This window comes from Dromiciops gliroides, chromosome 5 (assembly GCF_019393635.1).
Source record: "Dromiciops gliroides isolate mDroGli1 chromosome 5, mDroGli1.pri, whole genome shotgun sequence".
Classification (NCBI taxonomy): domain Eukaryota; kingdom Metazoa; phylum Chordata; class Mammalia; order Microbiotheria; family Microbiotheriidae; genus Dromiciops; species Dromiciops gliroides.
Window position 1 is genome coordinate 62,506,261 of NC_057865.1, and position 23,281 is coordinate 62,529,541.

The 23,281-nt window shown below is 40.9% G+C and overlaps 1 protein-coding gene across 3 annotated transcripts in view; it reads left to right on the forward strand.

Moving 5' to 3' along the window:
- Positions 1 to 23,281, forward strand: part of KIAA1217 (KIAA1217 ortholog) — a 587,997-nt gene that overhangs the window by 370,298 nt on the left and 194,418 nt on the right. For all 3 annotated transcript variants that reach the window (XM_043968401.1, XM_043968404.1, XM_043968405.1), the window contains exon 3: positions 21,865 to 22,063. In XM_043968401.1, coding sequence (XP_043824336.1) covers positions 21,865 to 22,063 — 199 coding nt within the window. The remainder of the gene's footprint in view (positions 1 to 21,864; positions 22,064 to 23,281) is intronic.

The window sequence follows — 23,281 nt, forward strand, 5'->3', positions numbered from 1 at the left end:
CACGAGAACCAACTGAAGGAACCAGAGATGTCTTGCCTAGAGAAAGGAAGGCTTGGGGGTAGACAAGGGGGCATGTAGGCTGTCTTCAATTATCTGAAGGCCTGTCATATGCTAAAGGAATTAGACCTGTCCTTCTTGGCCCCAAAGTACAAAACAAGGAGCAATGGGAGATAATTACATAGAGACATGAACTCCATTGGTTCCATCCATGTTGTATCAAGGCCCATGTTCTCTGTCCAGTTTTTGAGGGCCTAAATAGTATGAGCCCATCCTAGAAAACCAACCTTATTCCCTAACTAAGCTTCCTAAAACATGCTCTTCTCATTATGGGATATCTTCTTACTGCTTTAAAACACACTCATGGTGCTGAAAATCCCCCCATGTTGATTCATTTGTGCTGTTCCCTCTCCAAAATATTGTCCCATTTCCCCCGCATCACCTTTTTCCTCACTTGCTCCTCTCTTATGACAAAGCCCAGATGGATTTCCTCCATAAACAGAAGAATCTAAAGAAAGACCACAGAACATGGCATCCAGAGACCTGAGTGGAAAGGTGGCTCTACTTATTTACTAACTATGTGGTCATTGGTATGCCCTTTCACTTCACATGCCTCAGTTTACTCATTTGTTAAGTGGGCATCATCATCATTGATCTTTACCTTTAATAATCTTTTATCTTTTTTTTTTTTTTTTTTTGGTGAGGCAATTGGCGTTAAGTGACTTGCCCAGGGTCACACAGCTAGTAAGTGTCAAGTGTCTGAGGCCAGATTTGAACTCAGGTCCTCCTGACTCCAGTGCCAGTGCTCTATCCACTGCACCACCTAGCTGCCCCAGTATTTTACCTTTATGGGGTTGTTGTGAGGGTCAAATGAGATATGAGTTAGCTTGTAAACAAGCACAATTGCTATATATAAATGCCAGCTATCATATGTATTTATTTCTCCATTCATGAATTCATTCATTTATTTATTTTGGCAGGGCAATGAGGGGTAAGTGACTTGCCCAGGGACACCCAGCTACTAAGTGTCAAGTGTCTGAGGCTGGATTTGAACTCAGGTCCTCCTGAATCCAGGGCCGGTGTTTTATCCACTGCACCACCTATCTGCCCCCATGCTCTTTCCATTACTTCACAGAACCCTCGAGAGTGTTAGGCACATAGTATGCCATCAAGTAGTACTTGGTTGATTGATTTCATGCCAATTGATCCCTCATATCCTCCAGCACTGAGCTTCCTTTTCCTAGAATCACTCACTGCTTTCTTATATTCCAAGCTGATGGGATGATGGAGAAGATGAGAAAATAAAGAAAAATCACATTTCCCCCTTCCCCTGCCCCCCTGCAAATGAAGTTATTGGGGCAGACAGCTAGGTGACTCAGTGAATAAAGCACCGGCCCTGGATGAAGTAGGACCTGAGTTCAAATCCTGCCTCAAACACTTGAGATTTACTAGCTGTGTGACCCTGAGCAAGTCACTTAACCCTTAATGCCCTGCCCAAGGGCATTAATGAAGGTATTGAGCTAAGAGATTGGAAGATCACATTGAGTTCTAAATCCTATAAAATTATCATTTTCTGTTACAAGTTCTTAAAACAAGAGCCTTTCAAGGATTTATCAATCTTTGTCTGTTTTAGGTCTCTGTATGTCTCTAGCCTCATCTATTCCTGATTCACACTCCTTTGAATGGATCCTGTCCAGGATACTGTTATATATTCCATATACTTTGTCCTTTACCCTTTCTTACTGTTTATCCTCCCAGAAAAGAAATTGACTATGAACTTCTGCGGTCTTTCTTCACCAGAGTCCACAATAGCATCTGTTCAAATCTGTCATTGAGTATTTACTGTGCATCTACAGGGCTTTATTCTTTACGGTGTACCTAAGGATATTTCCTTCATTGCTGATTAGGGTTATAAACTTTGAAACACAAGACTCAGAGGGCCCTAGAGCCATCTTCACCTCAGTAGCTGGGGAGTATTCCTTAAGGAAATGGTTTTCATAGGGTCAAGTCAGCTAATAGTTTCTCTAATCGTGTTGATCCCCTCTTCTCATAAAGGCCTCTCATATTTTTGACAGAACTTCCTACACAGAATACTGTAGGGCATCTTTATTCTGCTTTCCTATCTTTTATCCTTCTCTCACCCCACCCCCTTTCAAGTATGTCTCAATTGTTGTCCTTTCTTTTCTTTTCTTTTGGTTTGTTGATTTTTGTTTGGTTCCAAATATTGTCATTATGGGATATCTGATAAGTATGTAAGACCAATACTGATAGTGTCAAGAACAAATATGAAACAATAACCTGGATTCTTGTGGAGAAGGGCTGGGAGAGAGGAAGGAAATGAACATTTTCAGCACCTATGATGTTCCAGGCACTGTACTTAGTGCCTTACAAATATTATCTCATTTGAACTTTACAACAATCCTAGAAGATAAGTTAGGTATTCAGATAACTTGGTACTTGGCAGCAAAAATGCATCTTTATCATACATCTATACATAAACACACATGGGCTAATATTTGTGTAAGACACATATTGGCCATCTAGTCAGTCTCACTGACATCTCTTTGGATGCAAAAGCAGCCCACTCCTCTTGCTTTGTACAAAATTTCCATTTTCGTCGGACATCAAAATTAATTGGTTTTCTGCCTTGCTCGTCTATCTTTAAATGAAATTGCTTGGAAACCGGCAGTGGAGTCTAGGAGAAGCCAAATATTCTGGTTATATGAGAGCTAATGCAGCTGCCAAAGGCAGGCATTCCACATTGGCCCATATATGTGTTTCTGGGGTCAAGCAGGCCTTAAATCAAGCACTATTCCCTCCATTTGCACAAAACCCGCTGTCCTTGAACAGTTTTCACCATGTGTTTGAGCTCAGCTAGAATCTATGTGATGCTACTTTAACATGATTTTCTCAAGGTGAGCTTGTTTGCCCCACCTTCAGTATACCATGACATCTTGCTAGCCTGGGAAAATGCCAATTGATACTGCTTGTCCTCTAAGAAGTTTCATAGGAACAAGACAAACGCTATCAAGAAGAAAACGTATTTTGGTCCTCTCTTCACACAGACTCTGGTACCTTCTTGGTCGCCCTTAATATATGATGGACATATCATAGACAACAAGACAGATGTGGATGTGCAATCCCAGATGTTACCCAATGGAAACAGCTAAATCTGGGGTGGGGTTTGTTGATGAATCCACAGGCTAGACAAAGATGTGCAATACCAAGTGTTATCCAATCGGTGCAGCTGTGTCTGGGGTGAGGTTTGTTGATGAAATCTGCAGGCTAAAGGAAAATGAGAGATTCTGAATGTTACCCAATGAAAGCAGATGTATCTGGGGTGAGGTTTGTTGATGAAGCCTATTGTTAATGGTCGACTTTATGTTTGTTTCAACATTTCCCATGGAAATATAATGTTGTTACATTCTTCCTTTCTGCTCAGGATTTCACTATTTTGTTTTGTTATTTTGTGAAGGACAGCATACATAGTCCATTCACTCAGCCCACTCATCGTTTTCTTTCCATATTTTCATCTTTTTCCCCTTCCCCCCTCCCCGTTTTTCTCTTTCTTTCTGATCCACAGGCTTTGTGGTGCATGTTGATCTCACTTCACTCAGAACTTGACATTCAAAGGTACATGATGAAAATTGAATCCTGTCAGAGAGTTAGTACTGTACTTTTTCTCTTTCTGATTGCATTGGGTTCTATAGCTTACCTTTGTTTAAACCATGTGTGTTTTGCATCCCAACTGGTGTTCTTGACTAAACCAACTCCCTTGCACATTTCCATTTGCACCGAATCGGTGACGTTTGTTTGGAGCCAGATGGTTGCTTTTGTTCCTTGTCTTTGTATTTCCATTGCTTAGCACAGTACCTGGCATAAGTAGGCACTTACTAAATGCTCGTTGATTGATGGATGGATGGATGGATGGATGGATTGACAAGCATGTTGATTTTTGCAGTCCTGAGTGAAGCCCAGAGTGAGTACTAACAGCATGCAGGTTATGCAAAATCTCCTTAATCTTCAAGGAAATGTAGCTACTCAGACACACTAAGTGTCTGTGTTTGGAACTGGTTTATGAGATTTGTTGGGCCGTGGTGAAGCTGGGATCCTTGCATGGTAAAAGGAGCACCTGAGGGGTTGGGGGCTTGCAATTCCAGTACTTTCCAAAAGTGAAATTCTCACCAAAATCAAATAAGCATTCTCTACTCAGAGACTTCTTCACTTTTCATTTCCATCACCTCAGTCCCAAATCTGTGATGAAGTCCCTGTGCTGGCCTCTCCACCGCCAGTGCCTCCCACTCACTGCTTCTGTGTCACCTTGTTTCATCTCATAGTTTCCTGGCTCCTTATTACCTTTCAAAAGATCAAATTCCAATTTTTCAGCCTAGTTTTCAGAGAACTCCATCAACTGACCCAATCTTGTGTCTCTTTATTTTCATGCTTTATCTCTCCCAAGCATGGATGCTCTCCTCTAGTCAGGTAGATGCTCAGCTCACTCCCATCTCCACGTCTTCACAGTATTACTCTAGAGGGGCTTCAATAATGTATGACGAGAAACCTCAGGCATTGGTATGTAGTCAGCATCCCTCCTGGTGATGATACAGAGAGCCTGAGGAAGGCACTCACTGATCCTTTTGGCCTCTCCTTTATTAATAACCCAGTTTTCAATGGGGTTAACCCTTTTGTCATGCTAGCTTATTATAAAGCTCCCAGGAAAAGATTCCAAGTACAGGCACACCAAATCATTGCCTTCCGGTCCAATTCTATTGTGCGTGTCCATCTTCGAAACTGAATAAATGTACCCTGCTTCTCTTAAGAGTTCTCCCACTCATTAGGAGGTATCTGTAAACCCTATTAATTAATGCAAAACTAAGAGACATCTCCATAATTTTCTTGCCCACCTATTGTGTGTTAAATATAAATGTTAGGGTAGGAGAGGGGATGAGAAGGTTATCCCAACATTCTTTGTACTATAGCCAAACAAACTGGGCTAACACACTACCCCTCCCACTACCCCACTCCCAAATGAGGAATGTAGCATCTTGACAATAGATTCCCCATCAGAAATAGCACAGAGTTGTTTAGAACATTTTTCTTATAATTGGACTAAATAAATAGAATGAAACTTCCATGTTTCCTTTTCCCTGAGATTTAGATTATTTATTGGCATATAGATAGAAGTCTAGCTGGAGAGCTTTTCCAATTCAAACAGTTCCATTCTACAAACATTTTTTGAATTACAATTTATTTTCTTTCATTACCCGCCCCCCCCCAAATGAAAGAGAAAATCAAAACAAAATCTTCACCACAAACACACTCAGTCTAGCAAAACAAATTCTCACATTGGCCATATCTACATAGGCATGTCTATAGTCTGCATTTTAAGCCCATCACTTCTCTGGCAGGAGGTGGATTGCATGGTTCATCTTCAGTCCTTTAGTGTTATGGTTTATGATTTCACCAGAGTCTCTCTAATTCTAAAGTCTTTCAAAATTCAGCAAGCATTTATTAAGAGTCTTCTAGGTGGGGCAACTAGGTGGTTCAGTGGATGAAGCACCAGCCCTGGATTCAGAAGGACCTGAGTTCAAATCTGGCTTCAGACACTTGACACTTACTAGCTGTGTGACCCTGGGCAAGTCACTTAACCCTCATTGCCCGGCAAAAAACAAACAAACAAACAAACAAAAACAATTTTTAAAAAAGAGTCTTCTAGGCGTCAGCCGATGCACTAGTTTCTGGTGACACAGAGACAAACATGAAAAGGTCTTTGCTATCTAGTAGATGAGTAGGAGAGACATGACAAGTACTGATAGTCAACTGAGAGCAGTAACAACTGGAGGGTGGATGGGGGGAGGGGCACAGTGGAGATCAGGGATGGCTTCTTGGAGGAAGTGGGACCTCAGCTGAACCTTGAACAAAAATCAGGCTTTTGAGAGGCCCAGATAAATGGCAGGGGAGGGGGGGGTTGGAAGGAGGGTCTGGGAAGATGCACATATAAATACATGGAATTAGGAGACTGAGTTCTGGGAACAGGTAGTCTCGTTTGTCTGGAATATCAAGTCCTTGTGAGGGAATTACCTGAAATATGACTGGACAGATTGTGGAGGGCCCAACTTTCCAAGCTAAGGGGTAGATATTTTCTCCACTAGGATGTAGGCTCAATAGTGTGCCTTTAGAGTCTATTTTTGGAGGGAGGATTAGAGGTTAGAGCCAGAAAATTAGGAAGTCCACACCTCTGACTTCAAGACTTTGCCTTGCCCCTAATTCTTCTAAGGCAAATAACACATGCTTTATTGTACCACTGGAGATTTGAGACAGTCCTTATGGGAACTAACTATGGGGTCAGTCATGCCCTGCCCTTCCCACATAGGAGAGTCTAAACCCTGCGCACTTCCAAGGACATCTGGACTGTCCTGAGCACCTCCTGCCCCTCACTGTTTCCTAGAACTGGGCCTGGCTGCAGGAAGGAATCTTTGGGCAGGAAGAGAAGCCAGGCCATTCTCTGCATGGGGCCCTTAGGTTGGAAAATATTTAGGGAAAATAAGATAGGAGAGGCCTTTTGTGGACAGACTCCACCCCGGAGAGAGCAGGGGAATTTAGGAGACGCCAGGGGCCTGACCAAATGTCCTAAGGCACTCCCGGATAGAAGAGCAGCCCTCTGGACAAGTGCCAGCCCCCTCTGTAGTGGGTAGGAGAGTACAGCAAGGACACTGGATCGCCCTGCTATGGAGCAGAACGCCATGTAACCTCTCCTGATCTCTCTAAACATTTCCCTTTAGAGGAGGCTTGTTGTTTCCACAGAAACCTTCTCTGGTTTCACAGGAATTCTCTTCAGCGGGAGGGGGGACTCCTACACTGCCCCAGAGAACAAAACAGGCTGGCAGGCAAGCAACAGGCCCTTACCAAGCATTTGCCGTGTGCCAGGGGCCTTGCTAAGTGCTCGAGATACAAATACAAGGAAAAGAAAAGACCATCTCTGTCCACTGTGAGCTTACGTTCTGATGGGGGAAGATAGAACACAAGAGGGAGCAGACAGCAGAGGGGATGAATTCACTCAAGGGTCCTTGAAGGTGGGACTCGGGTCATTCACTTTTGAAGGGCTCTCTGCTTAGTATTGTTGCTTGGTATTTCAAAAACTCTGGGCAGGTGAAGGTCTTCTTCTCAATTTTTGTTTTTGTTTTTTTGTTTTGTTTTTGTTTTGTTTTGTTTTGTTTTTGGGGCAAATGGGGATTAAGTGACTTGCCCAGGGTCACACAGCTAGTAAGTGTCAAGCGTCTGAGGCAGGATTTGAACTCAGGTCCTCCTGAATCCAGGGCTGGTGCTTTATCTACTGCACCACCTAGCTGCCCCCAGTCTTCCTCTCTAGTCATTCTAAGAATTTCAGTGCCAGCTTCAACACTTTTCTCCTGGAGCATCTTAATTCCTGGCATACTAAATGGCCATCCGTTCCCCACTCCCTGGTGGCAACTTCCAGAGAGGACTGCTGGGCTCCAGGCCCAGCTACCCAAAGGATGTGAACATCCAGCTGCAAGTGCAGAAGGATTGCCCTGGAAGGAAGAAACTGGGGACAAGTCTCCTCATTGAGCAGCAGTGTGAGAAAGGTGGTGAGGGCCATATTCACCAGGCATGAAATTTGTTGGGAGTGTTTGTCTCTTTACTTAATGGCAGAGTTAGTGGGATGTTACATGCCCTTGCTGCAAGTACAAGTCCCTCATCTTTTCAAGTAAAAATACATTCCCATGACTGAAGAACATCTCAGAGTCCTTGTTTCTCCATGAGTTTTTCCCTTGTTCTATAACTGGAGAAGGAATGGTTCCTTGCACCCAGTTTATTCTTCACAGATCTGGGAGGAGAAGCAGAGGTAGAGTAGAAAGAGCAATAGATTTAGAGTCCTAGGATCTGGATTCAAATCTCACTTCTGATGTTACCTTTGTAACCTTGAGCAAATTGCTCAAACTCTCTATGCCTTGATTCCCTCATCTTTGGTTGGTTGGTTGGTTGTACTAGATAACCTTTAAGGTCCTTTCCACTCTAAATCTTTGATTTTGTGCCAATATATTAGTAAAAGAAAGTAAGGCAGCATAAAGTCGTAGGCTTAGAGTTAGGAAGACCTGGATTTAACTCTGCCCCCTGACTCATTAGCTAAGGCATTTAACTTTACAATGGCTCCAGGTAACTATGACTCTTAAGTTACATACTGGTGTGGATTTGCATTAGAAGACAGAGTCCTCACACTGGAAGTTCTCTGAACCAGTGAAATCATGCAACCAGACTGAGGAGAGGAAGGGGAAATGAAAAGAAAATTCCTCAATGAAGATATGAAAAGAGGAAACACTTTCTCTCTTCTTTTCTTCCCTTTTCCCCATGAATTTATTACCTCATTTCAGTCCCAGACATTCAGATAATAGGGATAATTACGACCTTTAATGAGGTGCTCTCCCATCATCCTGAGTAAGAGACCCCACAAAGAAGAATTCTACCACAGTTCTTCCAGATCTGAATGTGTTTCTCTGAAACACTTTTTTCTTCTATTTGTACTTCTATCAATCAATCAATGAATCACCCATCATGTGCCAGGCATTGTGCTAAGCACTGGGGTTACAAACAGAGGCAAAAGACAGTTCCTTATTCTTGATAAGTTTACGATCTTCTAATAATGAAGGAATATGCCTCCACAGTGGCTAGGCATCCCTGTCACTTATTTGTGAATAAGCTACTGGTTAGGAGGGGTTAGTAAGGAACATCTGAATGCCCAGCCTGGGGGCAGTGGCTGCCCTCTCTCATTTTCTCCAGCCTGCCCAGGGGCTTGTCTCTCTATGCTGCCACTGCTCACCTGGAGTTATCTCTGGTCAAATGTAAAATTGTTGAGAAAAAGTGAATACTTGGCATGACCCTCCATCTCCCACTCCCATCTTCTTTCTGATCTGATAATGAAATAATTCACACCATGAAGAAAAATGTGGAAACAAAAGATACAGTTGTATTTTGTTCAACTGCTGAGTCGTATGATTTGACTCCAGACCAAACATCCTTCTGTTTTCACAGGTGAAAATCATGAATAATGTCTAGGATAATCTTTGGACGGAAAGAGTAGAGAAAGGTTGAAATGGAAACCTTGAGAAGAAGGGCTATGAACTTGAGTGAATGGAGGATAATTCACCAAAATAAGTTTCAGAGAAAACACTTTCCACCATTTTGTGTAAGTAGGTTTTAGAGAGAGGGGAGCCTAATTTTCAAGGCTGAAATGGGTTTTCACCCAATTTTATGTCAGTATGGAGGGAGAGAGAGACAGACAGTCACCCACAGAGAGAGACTGAGATAGGCAGAGAGATAGAGACAGGGAAGGAGAAAGAGGCAAGGAGAGAGAGAGAGAGAGAGAGAGAGAGAGAGAGAGAGAGAGAGAGAGAGATATGCTGAGAGACAGGGGGAGAGAGAGGATTACATTTATTAAGTGTTTATTATCAGGCACTGTGCTAAGCACTGGGGACATTAATATAAGTGAGCAATACATGTCCTGCTCTCAGGAAGCTTCCATTCTAAAGGGAAGAGACAGCACCTAACAGTATACTGGGTACTTTTGAGGGGAGGAGACTGCAAGGAAGTGGCCTAGAGTCCTGGCGAGATAAAGCCAGAGATCTGTGTGTTGGGAATGAGGTAGGTTGATATTCAAATATTGTCTCTATCGATGAAGACTTTTTAAAAGGATCCCTTCCCCACTTTTACTCCCCATGAAAGTATAAATGACTCCTGACTTATGATCTTCCCAGTCACACAAGGTTTGGTGTGTGATTGGCAGACAAAATGTCTGAATGTTTGAACATGAGGCAATAAGGATTATGCACAGTATTGATTCAAAGCAGAGATTGTATCTACTGTTTTATTTGTGCAGCTGTATTCAGGGCTTCCTAAACAGAGTTTCCCTCCAGTTCATTCAGGAGATTTGGAACAGGATGGGACCTTAGAGATGATCTAGGCCCACCCTTTAATTTTCTAGATAACAGAACCGTGAGAGGGGTTGTGAATTACCCAAAGAGGCAGTTAAAAGAATTTGAGTCTGAATCCCAGAACCATGAAAGTTACTTCATCCCTTGGGCCTCAGTTCCCTCATTTGTAAAATGAAAAGGTCAGAGTAGATGGCCTACTAGACCACTTCCAGTTCAAGATCTATGATAGGGGCTCTTAAGCTGGATTCAGTGGGTAAATGTCCGGAGCAGTCATGAATTTAGATGGGGAAAAAGAGTACATTTGAATTTTGACTGACCTCTAACTGAAGCGCACCATTTCCTTCTATTGCGAGGGTAAGTAACAGAACTTTATTCTGAAAAGGGATCCATATTGTCAAGAGGGTCATGATGTGAACAAGGTTAAGAACCCCTGACCTGTGACACAAGATCTCACCGTTAGCCGTAGAGAAGCTGCAAACCTAGGTCTCCTGCTTCCAAATTGAGTGCCATCTCTATCATACCTTTTTTTTTTTCCCTTCTCTGTATGGGGATTTGTGTGAAGCTGGGCTTTAATATCACTAAATGGAACAACTCTGCAAATAAGCATATTCTTCAGAACTACTACATATGTGTTTTGCATGTGATACAAGCCCCATAATTTTTCTTCCTTCACTGATCCTTTTAGGCCCTCTCCTTGCTAAACAACTGTCAAAAGTAGTTTTCTAAGAATATAATCTTCCACTTTAAATAAAAATGGTTATTTTAAAAACTGAAAAAAAATTTTTAAAGAATAGAATCTTCATTGCCATCACATTTAGATGCATTCAATCCTCACAAACAACCCTGTGAAGTAGTTGCTGTTATTGCCCTCATTTTATGGATGAGAAAACTGAGGAAGGCAAAGGTAAAGTGATTCAGCCAAGTTACCACAACTAGTAAGTTTCTGAGGTGGGATCTGAACTCAGATCCTGTGGACTCCAAATCAGCACTTTTACCCACTATTCCACCTAAGTGTTTCTCCTCCCACAAATCCCTTGACCGAAGTTGTTGGACATCATGGCTATACTTTCCCCATTGCTCCAACTCCTTTTCTAGGAAAAATAAAAAAGACAGGCAAGGAGGCTTCTGATAAAGGAACAAATTTCTCTTTTAAAAATTGTATTCAAGGGGCAGCTAGATGGCGCAGTGGATAGAGCACGGGCCCTGGATTCAGGAGTACCTGAGTTCAAATCCGGCCTCAGACACTTAACACTTACTAGCTGTGTGACCCTGGGCAAGTCACTTAACCCCAATTGCCTCACTTCAAAAAAAAATGTATTCAAGTATCTTGTGAAACAAATACATAACCATGAACAATTTACTTCATTAAAAATTCATAATGAAATATATTTATTAATTTAATGAAATCCATTAATTAATGTATTATTTCCCTAAGGGAGTAAAATAAATTCAGTCTTTAAGTTAAAAAAAATTATTGCATCCTATTAAAACATAAACTCCTTGGGGGTAGGAACTGTTTGTTCATGTTATTCTGTCTCTAGTTCCTGGCACATAGTACATACTTCATAGATGATTGTGCCTGACATCCAAGGTTTTCATCTATTCACAACACAGGCTCCATAGCTATTTCTTCGTCTTCTGAGTTCTAAATCCACTCATAATCCACATCAGCATCGTAAATCAATCAACAAACAGTAATTTAGCATCTATCTTCGTGTAAGAACAAGACATCCATGGAAACTTACTCTCATGCCCCATTATATCACAGAGGTAACACTGGGTTTTGATAGTGATGGAGGGTAAGCTCTACCAAGTTCCCCCAAGATGAAAAGGTTTCAAATACAGGGTAGTCATGGACTAAACACTGTTGTGGTCCTGAGTCTCAAGACTAGCCCTGTACCCCTCTGATCTTTTCCTAGGTCTGATGGTAACTCACAAATTTCTCTTGGTATTAAATCCAAATTTTGACTGGTCTCAGAATAAATAGCTGTATCGCGGAGTTACAAAAAGTAAGCTGAGCCTGGGTAGAGCATTATGTCTGAACATCTCATTAATACCAACCATGTGAGTCATTCTGACTTCATCAGCACGTGGGGAAGGTTTCATTGTAATTCTGTAATCCTCCATTTGCAGCAACCTTGGCATCATATGAAAGGGGACCCAAGACAAAGTAAAACCTCATTAAAACAGTGTTGGGTTTTTCAAAATAAGAGTAAATTGAACTGACTGATGTGCCCCAGTTGAGGACCTTTTGTATTTGAACACAATAACTACATAAGTCTGGTTTGGGAGCTTCATTTTCCTGGCCCAGGAATCTCAAATATAGCGGGGTTTTACTGATTTTTTTGGAGGGGATAGGTCCTGATTTGTGATCGCATTGGTGTATTCTTTCTAGTGAGGAAACTACTTACACAACTGCAGATTGGCAAGAGCTTACAGGCTTTAACAGTTGCCATTGGACATAAAGAGGTTACTTGAATTGTCCAAACTCATAATCTAGAGGCATTAGAAACCAAATCTGAGCCCAGATCTTCCTGATTCTCAAGCCAGCTCTCAATTTACTGTGCTGTGCCACCTCAGCCTTCATGTTAAGGACTGAAAATAGCAATTAATTAGTTAATTAAGATGGTTAAATAACATAACTGCATCTTTCTTCCCCTCCAGTTTAAAATCCCAAATTGCTGTGGTATTGAGAACATACCATAAGAAGAAGGAAAAAACCCCTGTCACCTACATACCAATTAGAACCATCCAAAGACAGGGTTAATTGCCTTAGAAGATGAGTTCCTTATATAAGAAAGAGTTTTCTAACAATTAGAACCATCCACAAGCAGAGTTAACTGCTTTGGAAGATGAGTTCCTTGGCCTTTGAGGTGTTCAGGCAGTGGTTGAATGACCACTTAGTGAAGATGCTGCCGTATTCATGAACATGCCCACTTATTCCTGCCAATTATCTAGTTTGAGAACTCGAGAAAATGGCCTTCCAGGGAGATAATAGTATCCATGGTCTTCTACTGAGAATCAATTACGGAGGCTAGAAGAGATAGGGAGAGATTTTTTTTTTTTTAAGCGCTGGGCTTATATCCTTGTACAAAAAACAAAAACAAAAACAAACCCCCAAACCTGATGAGACTGTGGTACCTCAAAACTGTTTATGGTAGGTAGCTTTCTTACCTAGGAAACTTTTCCAGCAATGGGCAGTAAATAGACTGGATGGCAGGGTAAATGGAGAGAGATGGGAAGGAGGGAGAGAGAAGACTGGGAACAGCATTCTTCTGCTCATCAGAAAAAGAGGAAAGTCTTCTGCTCCATTGTCCATCAGAAAAAACAGGGAAGAGATCAGAACCTAAAAGCCTCTGTATTCTAGCCTTGGGGAAGGAAAAAAGAAAGTGCAGGGCCTAGAAGAAACACCTTAGCTTTGAAGTACTTCCAATGCTTTCTATTCTGGGTAGGTCATTATGTGTTTTTGTTTTGTTTTTTGTTTTTTTGGTGAGGCAATTAAGTGACTTGCCTAGGGTCACACAGCTAGTAGGTATAAAGTGTCTGAGGCTAGATTTGAACTCAGATCCTCCTGAATCCAGGGCCTGTGCTCTATCCACTGTGCCACCTAGCTGCCCAGGTTATATGTTTAAAGTGCCTTATGCTCTGTCTTTTCTCCTTGGGAAGAGGCCTCACTATGCCAGCTGGATTCCAAGGTGAAGGGCCCAGTTTGTGACTACCCCTTTTCAATGGATAGGTCTGTTTTGAATCAAGGAGGGGAGTGCCACCCTATTAACACAAAGAAAGTTAGCCCTTCCATCCCGTCACATGCCTTACAGAACTGCCTTTGACCCAATTGCAAATGAATTTGGAAGGGTGAGTTATATCCCCTGTCTACATTCTAAACAATTAGAAGGTAAGTTGGGTATGGGATGGTAACTTATGATGTTTCCATGGATACCTGAGCAGGAAGGTTCCCAACAGTTAGAAGAATTCATGTTTTAGGGGAAGAGTTAGACAAGTTGAGGGCTCTCCCATTTTGCAGTTCTATAATTCTGGCTCCCAACCAAGGCTGTACTCTTTCTTTCTCTGAAACAAGATCTCATGCATTAGCAATGTGTTTCTATACTGCAGGTTTTATGGGACAAACACTTCTGAGAGAGCCATTCCTTCCCAGATCATAACCTGGGAAGACCATTAAACTTCAGCCTTTTCTAGGATAGGGAATGTTTTGTAGTTATAGGGATCATGGGATGAGAGATCTTGGGTTGGAAGGAAACTTAAAGGTTGTCCGATACAGTCTTCTCATTTTATAAATGAGGAAAATGAGTCCCAGAGAGCTCGAGCAACTTTCCCAGAGTCCCACAGGTAGTAAGTGGCATCTGTAGGAGACCCACTGTAGAATTTTGAATAGGACAGAATCCTCTAGTCTGGCCCTCACATTTTATAGGTGAGGAAACTGTGGGCCGGAGATTTTAAGAGACTTGTCCAAAGCCTCCCAATTAGGTGGTGGCAGAGAAGAAACTAGAACTCAAATTTCCAGATCCCATCAGACCGAGGGCTTCTGTAGTCTTTGGGTGAAACTATCCCTGGTCGGCAATTGTCCTCCCTAAAATGTGTTTGGAAGGTGGAGAAGAAGGGAGGCTTGTATACAATCCATCCAATCTGCCTGCACGGGTGATATTCTGTTTTAGAGAATGGAAAATGAACGCCATGGGGAAGAAATGGTCAGGCTTGCCAAATCTCTATATAATTTATGATAATAGGATCATAAATTCAAAGCTGGAAGGGACATTGGAGACTCTTCCAGCCCTTTCATTTTACACATGAGGTACTGAAACCCAGAGAGAATTTGACTTGCCTAAGATCACACAGGTAGAGTGAGGATTCAGCACAGACCTGAATTAAAGTAGTAGATCACACCAGCCCCACTACCTGCCCCAAACCAGGTCATAGCCCACGAGTTGCCTCTAGGGGGTATCACCACAAGCAGCTCAACCAGCCAAAAGATGGAGCACCCTAGTAGCCGTCTTGTTTCTCTCTGTCATCCATCTAAATCCCAACCGGGCTTCACATAGGACCTTCCTCAGGATGCTAATAGGATAACCCCATTGTGAGTCTGGGTGGCCAATGGGCAGGTCTGGGCATCTCATACTCTCATTGCTCAGAAGTTTCCTCCTGAGAGGTGCTCTGGTGTATGATATTAGGATCAAAGAAATTAGAGATAGAAAGGACCTAGCCTTGCTAAGTGGGTTCCTATATCTGCCAATGCAGGCGTGCTCCCAAATAAATTATACCCAAATAAATTCCTATACTCTGGAATTCTCATACCCTCTTTCCCCTTTCCCTTCCTTCCCCCACTCTAACTTTTCTCCTTTCCCTGCCTTTCTTAACCTCCCTTTTCTTTCTCTGCCTTTTGCCTTTTGTCCTTCCCCTAGCCCTTCTCTCTCTCTCTCTCTCTCTCTCTCTCTCTCTCTCTCTCTCTCTCTCTCTCTCTCTCTCTCTCTCTTATTTCTTCTCTCCAGGAAGGTATGTATGTGTTTTTCATTGGGAGGTTTTAAATTTTTTCCTAGTATTTTAAAGACTAAAGCACTATGCATACTCTTTCCATTATATGTTTTACTACTGGGGGGAAAATCCTGTCAGAGGGACATCAAAGAAAATCCTAGCTTTGGCTAAGAATACAGGCTTTTGCCTTTCATTCCTGGAAAAACTGAGCATTTCAAAATCTTTACTGCAGGGTGATGGCCAATACGAGGCATTATTAACATTTTTGGAGTGAAAAGCCTTAGAGAAGTTAGCTTTCTCATTAGGGATTGCTCATATTATAAAATGTTAGCAATTGGGTAAAACTGACTATTGGGAGATGTTAGAAATCAGGTCAACTGATGAAGGTCATAGGTATCCATGTATCTAAGGTTCCATACTTGGGGTTGATTATTGTATGGTCTGTGATGTTGGTGCAGCCTTGTTGGAAAAAGTCACCTTAAGAATTTAAATAGCTTTGGATGATTTGCCCGCATCACTTCTGCAGGAGAGGCAGTGCAGCGAAATGATATGGTGCTGGCTTTGGAGTCCAGTGGGTTAGAATCCCACCTCTGACCCTAAGGTGTGACAATATAGGCCAATCAATTCGTTTCCCTCCAGGCTAAACCACTGACTCTCCCAGACTTTCTCTACAATACTCCAGAAACCTCTTCACCCCGAAAGCTTCCTTCATGCCTTAACTTCATACATTGGAAGAGCCCTCCTAGGAGACCTCTCCTTCTCTTAATACCTCTGTCTTTAGGAGGCACAGGCTAGGCTTGTGGTTATTCCTCTCCCCAGGACTTTCTTTACAATATCCTCAGGCCCAGTATCTTCTTTCTACCCCTACCCCACACCACCTCCCAGCTATTCCGTTCCCTTTTATGTATTGCCTTTCTCCACTAGAATTAAAACTCTTTGTGGGTTGACTATCTTTATTTCTGCTTATATTAGTATTCCAGTATCTCTGTCAAGAAGAGTCTGACACAACTGGACAACAAATTTGTATTTTGGCTCATAAGCATTCAATAAATGCTTATTGACTTGATTTCTCCAACCTCACTTTCTTCACTTGTAAAATGGGAAAAGTAACACTTCTAGTACCTACTTCACAGGGCTGTGGGATGATACAAATGATAGAAAATGCTTCTTGAGAACACAGTCCTATCAGCTGGCTAACTCAGAGCGTAATGGACCAAATACTGAAGGTGGAGACAGAAGACCTGAGTTCCAGTTCTAGCTGTCATATTCTATTTAATTTTTTTCAACTTAACTAAATTTATTTCTCTCCCTTCCACCTCCATTGGGAAAAAAATTAGAGAGAAATAAATATACACAAACAGAACAAATTCCTGAATTGGACAAGTCCAAAAAAAGGTCTCATTCTGCATTCAGACTCATCCATCCCCTCTGTGTCAGTAGGCAGGTAGGGTGTCCATTAGTCCTGTAGAATTGTGGTTGGTCATTACCTTGGTCAGATTTCTTAAGTCGTCCAAAGTTGTCTTTCTTTATAGTGTTGTTGTTACGGTATAAATTATGCTTCTTGAGTCAAAATTTCTCACTTGGTTCAGTTAAGCAAACATTTATTAATCATTTACTATGTGTAAGGCTTTGTGCTGGGCACTTGGGCCCTTAAAGATAAAATCCAACATAGCCCCTGCCCTCAGAGAGCTTCTATGGATGGGTAGAAAAATAAGTTAGATGTAAGGTAATCAATCTATTCATTTATTATATACTAGATACTGGGAATACAAAGACAAAAAAAAAATAACAATCCTTGCCCTCAGGGAACATTCTAATAGAGGAAGACAAATACACATATGAACATATACAGAACAGAAATAAATACAGAATAAATATACATATATAGATATGCATGTATCCACATATGAAACAAAAGCAAAGTAAATGCAGTCAGTCAGCTAGTAAACATTTATTAATCCCCGGTGATGTGTCAGGCACCATGCTGAAGATACAAAAAGAGGCAAAAAACAGTCCTTACCCTCAAAGAGCCCATAATCTAATGAGACAACAAACAAAAATAAATGTACAATCAAGCCGTATGCAGGATAAACAGGAAATAAAGAAAACACTAAAATTAAGAGCTGAGAAAGGCTTTAGGTAGAAGATGGGATTTTATTTGGGACTTAAAGGAAAACAAGAGAAACCAATAGATAAAGAGGGATGAGGAGGGAGAACATTCCAGGGATATGAGATGGTCAGAGAAAATACCTAGAGCTATAATAAAAGCTAACATGTCTATAATACTTGAGGCTTATGAAACACTTTCCATATCATTTTATACAAGGTAATTGAGTGAAAAGAAGGGGTTCAAATACAGTGCTGCTAAATCTTTTTGATTGTGTGTGTGTGTGGCAATTGGGGTTAAGTGACTTGCCCAGGGTCACACAGCTAGTAAGTGTTAAGTATCTGAGGCCGGATTTGAACTTAGGTCCTCATGAATCCAGGGCCAGTGCTCTATCCACTGCACCACCTAGCTGCCCCCAGTGCTGCTAAATCTTGAGGAGTCACTTTCAGTTGAATGGGAATCATCTATAAAATAGGAAGGATGGCTGCACCCGCAGAATTCTTATGAAGACAAATTGAGGTAACATATTTACAGGTGTTTGACAGACTTTGAAACACCAGATAGGTGAAGGATTAGCACAGTGCTTGGCACGTGGTAAATGCTTAATTTAGGTTTATTTTCATATTAATATATCTTTATAATTATATACATATAAATATAAACATATATTAATATGATAATAAACATTACTAAAACACATTAAAACTATAGGTTTATTGACTGACTGACTGATATCTACATAATGGGAAGATATGTTTTAAGGCTCCTAACAGGACCCCTGAATTGTACTTTATTATGTCTAGGGGGGCCAAAGGGAGGAAGTGCAAGTGACTGTTCTGAGAGCTCTGTTCACAAATCCCAACAGAGAATCAGCACGGTGTAGTGAAAAGATTGCAGGACCTGGGCATGAATTCCTTCTTCCACAGCTTACTAAACTTGTATGACCTTAGTCAAGTCACTTAATCTCTAACCTTCAGTTTCCTCATCCACTGAATGGGGATAATAATTCTTATAGTAAAAATCTCACGGGATTGTTTGTGAGGATCCTAGGAACTTACATTTAGAAATGAAATTACCTCAAAGTTCATCTAGTCCAACCTTCACATTTTACAGAAGAGGAAACTGAGGCTCTGAGAGGTTATTTATCCCAGATCACCTGGGTAATTAATGTTGGAGCTGAGATAGCAAATCCTGCTTTCTTTCTGTTATGCCGTGCAGCCTCTGTATGGAAAACACCCTGTAAAACATTGTTTACTATGATTCTTTTTCTTTTTCTTTGCCCATGATCATTCCCCAGACTCCCCTTTTGTTATTCAAATCAAATCCTGTCCATTCTTCCACAGCAGATTCTTCTTCTTATGGAATTTTATAGTCTGTAACACACAGTTAACATTTAATTGTTCTCTAATTATTTCTCTTCTGTTTTTCCCAACATTTTCCCACCCAGACCATCAATTCTTTTAGCAGGCAGGACTGATGAGTCACCTTTCTTTTGTGGTCCCACCCACTCCAGGTAGTATCTGTCACGCTCCTGGATACAATAACTGGCTAATTGATTATTTTCCTGTATAAAACATTAGCACCGTTGACAATGGCAATCTCAAGAAAGACTGTCCTCTTTCTGAACATAAAGGATGCTTTGGCAGCAAATAGAGATATGATTAGAGGACATTGAATTCTGTATGTGAGGAGACTTCTAACACATGACAATAAAAGGCAGTGAGTTTTCAGAGTGAGAGTTTCTAACATGGGAATTATAAAAGGGAAAGAGCTGATGTTCATATTTTGAAGAGAATATGTCTAAAGAAGAAAGGAGGCATTTGCTTCTTTCTGGGACTTTTTTCTCCCTCCAAACATGTGTCTGCCTCAGGCATTTATGTGGACAACAGAGATACTTGATTTTGATTACTCTCTTCAAGGGTTAATTTTTTTTATTTCTTTAGTTTTGGGGGTTTTTTATTTTAGGGTTTTTTTTCCTAAGTCTTTTAACAATAGAAAAGGAATGTCCATAAAATTTGTTCTTTTTTATCAACAGTCAGTAGAGGAGAACAAATGACAAATATTGTAAGTGCTCCCACTTGAAGGAAAGTGGTATCATTTCTTGGCTGTTTGGCTTGTCCTAATGTGTCTTTTTAGGGTCAGAAACAAAGACAAGGTGTTTTTCTCTATAAGGCCTTTTTTTTCTTAGTTTAATCTACGGCCCTTTTTCAGAAACTGTGTAGTTCATTCAAAGGAAGGCATAAAGCCATCTCAAACTGTGAGTAGGATCTTTAAGGTTACTTCTCCTGACAAAATAGTATTCCTCTGCCAACACTGGGACTGGGTTCATACAATGCAAACAGATTTCAAAAAAAGGTACATTTTGGTCATAACCAGCTATTTGGTTCATGCAGTAAGCAATCACAGTCCAAGGAGAAATGAATAATTGCATGGGTTACCTCAACTATTGACTAGTCAGGAATTCCACCATCAATTCATTTACACATTTTCTGACCACCTGTGGGCACCATGAGAGACTACCTGCTGTGGTGGATCAGGAACAGAGTTTGGAGCTGGGGAACCCTGGGTCCAAGATGCCTCTGACACTTTATGAGTCACCCTGACCACATCAGTTAACCTCCCAATGCTTCATGCAGTTCTCCAAGACTGTAAGTTATAGAGAGTAAGTTACATGAGTAAAACATTCCCATGCAAGTAGTTTCCTATATGGATGGATTGAGGAGGTGAGAAAAAAGTACATGTCATTATGTGAGGTGCTGAGAATACAAAGACAAAAATAAGGCTGTCTCTACCGTCAAGGAGCTTAGGTCCTAGAAAGGGGTATAGCACCTACATTTTCCTAGCTGAGTTGAGTTATCCATATTATTCAGATCTTCTCATATGCTAAGAATGGAAGCAGTCAGGTGCTATCTAGCCTTCTTTCCTTTAAGGAAAGGGAAATATACTATATTATTTTTCATCTGTATCCAATTCAATTCAGTTAAACAGACATAACAGGTGAAAGTTTAGCAAACTATTAAGTGTTGATATGCATATAAGAAAATTGATACTCTCACCACCTGGTTTTATTTCCTGTTTGTTCTTTAGAATATTCATGATGAATTTATGAACTGAACTTGGTTTTGTTTGCAATGGAAAACTTTAGGATCTGGGTTAAACTTCAGAATGGATCATCAAAAGCCAACAAATTTTGAAATTTTGTGTTCCTTTGGTACCTGCATTATGCTGAGCTATCTAGAAGGCACTGGGCACACTGGATAGAAACCCTGTAAAGGTTTTATAGGAGCACATCAACATGAGTCACATAAGATGAGAAGGTGTGTGTGAATGAATGGGCTGCAATTTCTATCTATGGAGGGAGTACTCACATCTGTGAAATCCCAAATTCACTAAAGTCATGGAGAGCACCCAGTTCATAGGCTACTTAACTATATCCTAACCAGCATTGTTTGCAATTTGCTCATTTGTCTCATCTTTTTGACAACTTTGGAAATTCCCTGAGGGTAGGGGTTAATGTGTTCCATTTCTTCTATACCCTGTGTAGTAGTTTGTAGGTACTGAGTGCATTGAAATAGATTGAGTTCTATTGATCAGTTCATGTGGGCAGCAATTTGATTGATTCTTCTCATTTTTACTCAATCCCTGAGCAATAGACATCATTAAAATTGAGACTCTATTCCAACGTGGCTGTATTTATTTGCAGAGCCACTCTGTTGATTGGCAAGGTGGGTAAGAGAAAGAATAGAGATTTTGAAAAATCTTATTGGATTCCAGTCACCAAATCCCTGCCCAACTGTGCCACTATTTTCTCTTCTATAATGTTACCTTACTGATTTTCAAAGTAATCTCAGTGAAAGACTTAGAAATAGAATGGTGCAGCTTAGCCATAGAAGCATCTTCCCTTCCCTGTTAAGGATATGTGTCTGTGCACATTTACTTCTACTGTTATAACACCTGTTAACAGTTGTTCAAGTCATAGGGAATGGAATTGCCATACATCTCTCCTATAATATGTCTTAGCCTCAGGTCCTTGTTAGAAATGAAATTTGTGCGGTAGAGGTACAGCAATAAAAATCCTAATGGCATACCCAGGGACAATATGTTTTTAAAAATAACTTTCATAGCAGTCACCTTGACCGCACAAAGCCATTCAGATTTCTAAATTCAAAATTTTTGATGGACTTTTCTCCACCCCCATCACAGCCCCAACCCTCTCCCCCAAAATTGATTTTCCAGATTGTCCAATCTTGATAGTATTGAAAACATTTACAAGTGTAATAATAGAATGCCATGCTTCCCCTTCCCTCCCTTTAATGTCTTTTGCAGACGAGAAGCCCAAAGCTTTCTCAAAGCCCTCAACCGCCCAATTTGGGAGACCAGGCTGAGCATCTGTCAGAGGCATCTGCTGATTCTTTGGAAGCCATGTCAGAGGGAGAGTCACCTACTCCTTTTTCCAGAGGCAGCCGTACACGGGCAAGCCTTCCTGTGGTGAGATCAACCAACCAGACAAAGGAGAGATCTCTGGGTAAGTATCAGAAATGAGCTATTGTTCTTTGCTCATGTGTTTTTTTTTTTTTATTTTGTATGGTTTTTTTTCACATACGAAGAGCATCATGACGGATCTTATTTAAGAGCTCTTTGAAAGACCATTGAAAAGGTTGAGATATACATTGAAGTATAACCCATCTCAATGTTAATCTAAAATTGGTCTTGATTTATTAAAAACATAAGCTACAGACAAATGTAGTACTCCTCCCCGCAATTTAATCTCCATTTGTTCAAGTTAAGCAGCAAAAGGCTGAAGTTTCAAATCAAGAATGTATATTGTATCCAGTTTTTTCTCCATCAGTGTTATTTGCTAGATGTGGGTCATCCGGCAAATCTGAGGGTTTCAGGTTTTGTTGAGTTGTTTGCTCAGTTCTAGACCATACTGGCTCCTCTGTCATTAGACTATAAAAACATAATGGTAATGATGATAACCTAGAATGATGTAGTGTTTTAGCATTTGCAAACTGTTTTCTGCCCAACAAGCCTAAGTGGCAGGTAGAAAAGTCCAAGTATTATTGCTTCCATTTTGCAGATAGGTTTAGTGAATTGTCAACAGTTACAGAGCTATTAAGTGTCAAAGCTGCAGTTTAAACTTGGGTCTCTCCTGGTTCAAAGTCCATTGCTTTTAGCCTAGGACATACCCATACAACTGATAAAGGGATAATGTGAACTATAATTGTGTAAAGTGAATTGCCATTCTCCTTACTGCCTGTCTCTAAACTATATTGAAGTGGGGCCAGATTACAAATTCTACTATAAACGAAACCCTTATCATGAAAACTGGGCCATGATTTTTAGAATGACCTTTGACAGAAAAGTTATTGATTAGGCTGTGAGAAAGTTACACTTCTGAATTGCCAGATGATGCTTATATGTGAAAGGGTTTGACTAATAAGAAAGGCTCCAGTTATCGACTAGCACTGATGACAGTAGAGGATGGGTCAGTATTCTAAATTGTTATAAATTCTTTGCTTAGAGGAGAAGTGATATGATGACTATAGCAATGTATCTTAGTCCCGAACACCCATAGCATATAAATGGGCTGTAAATGTCGTTCAATACTGAGTGGAGTTGACTGTGCTAAAGAGCCTGCATTAGGTGATTATTTACAACACCAATATTACTATGTTCAATATTCAGGGATCTGTCATTTCATGTATGGATACTCTCTAAAGTGACAGAAGTCACAACCTCT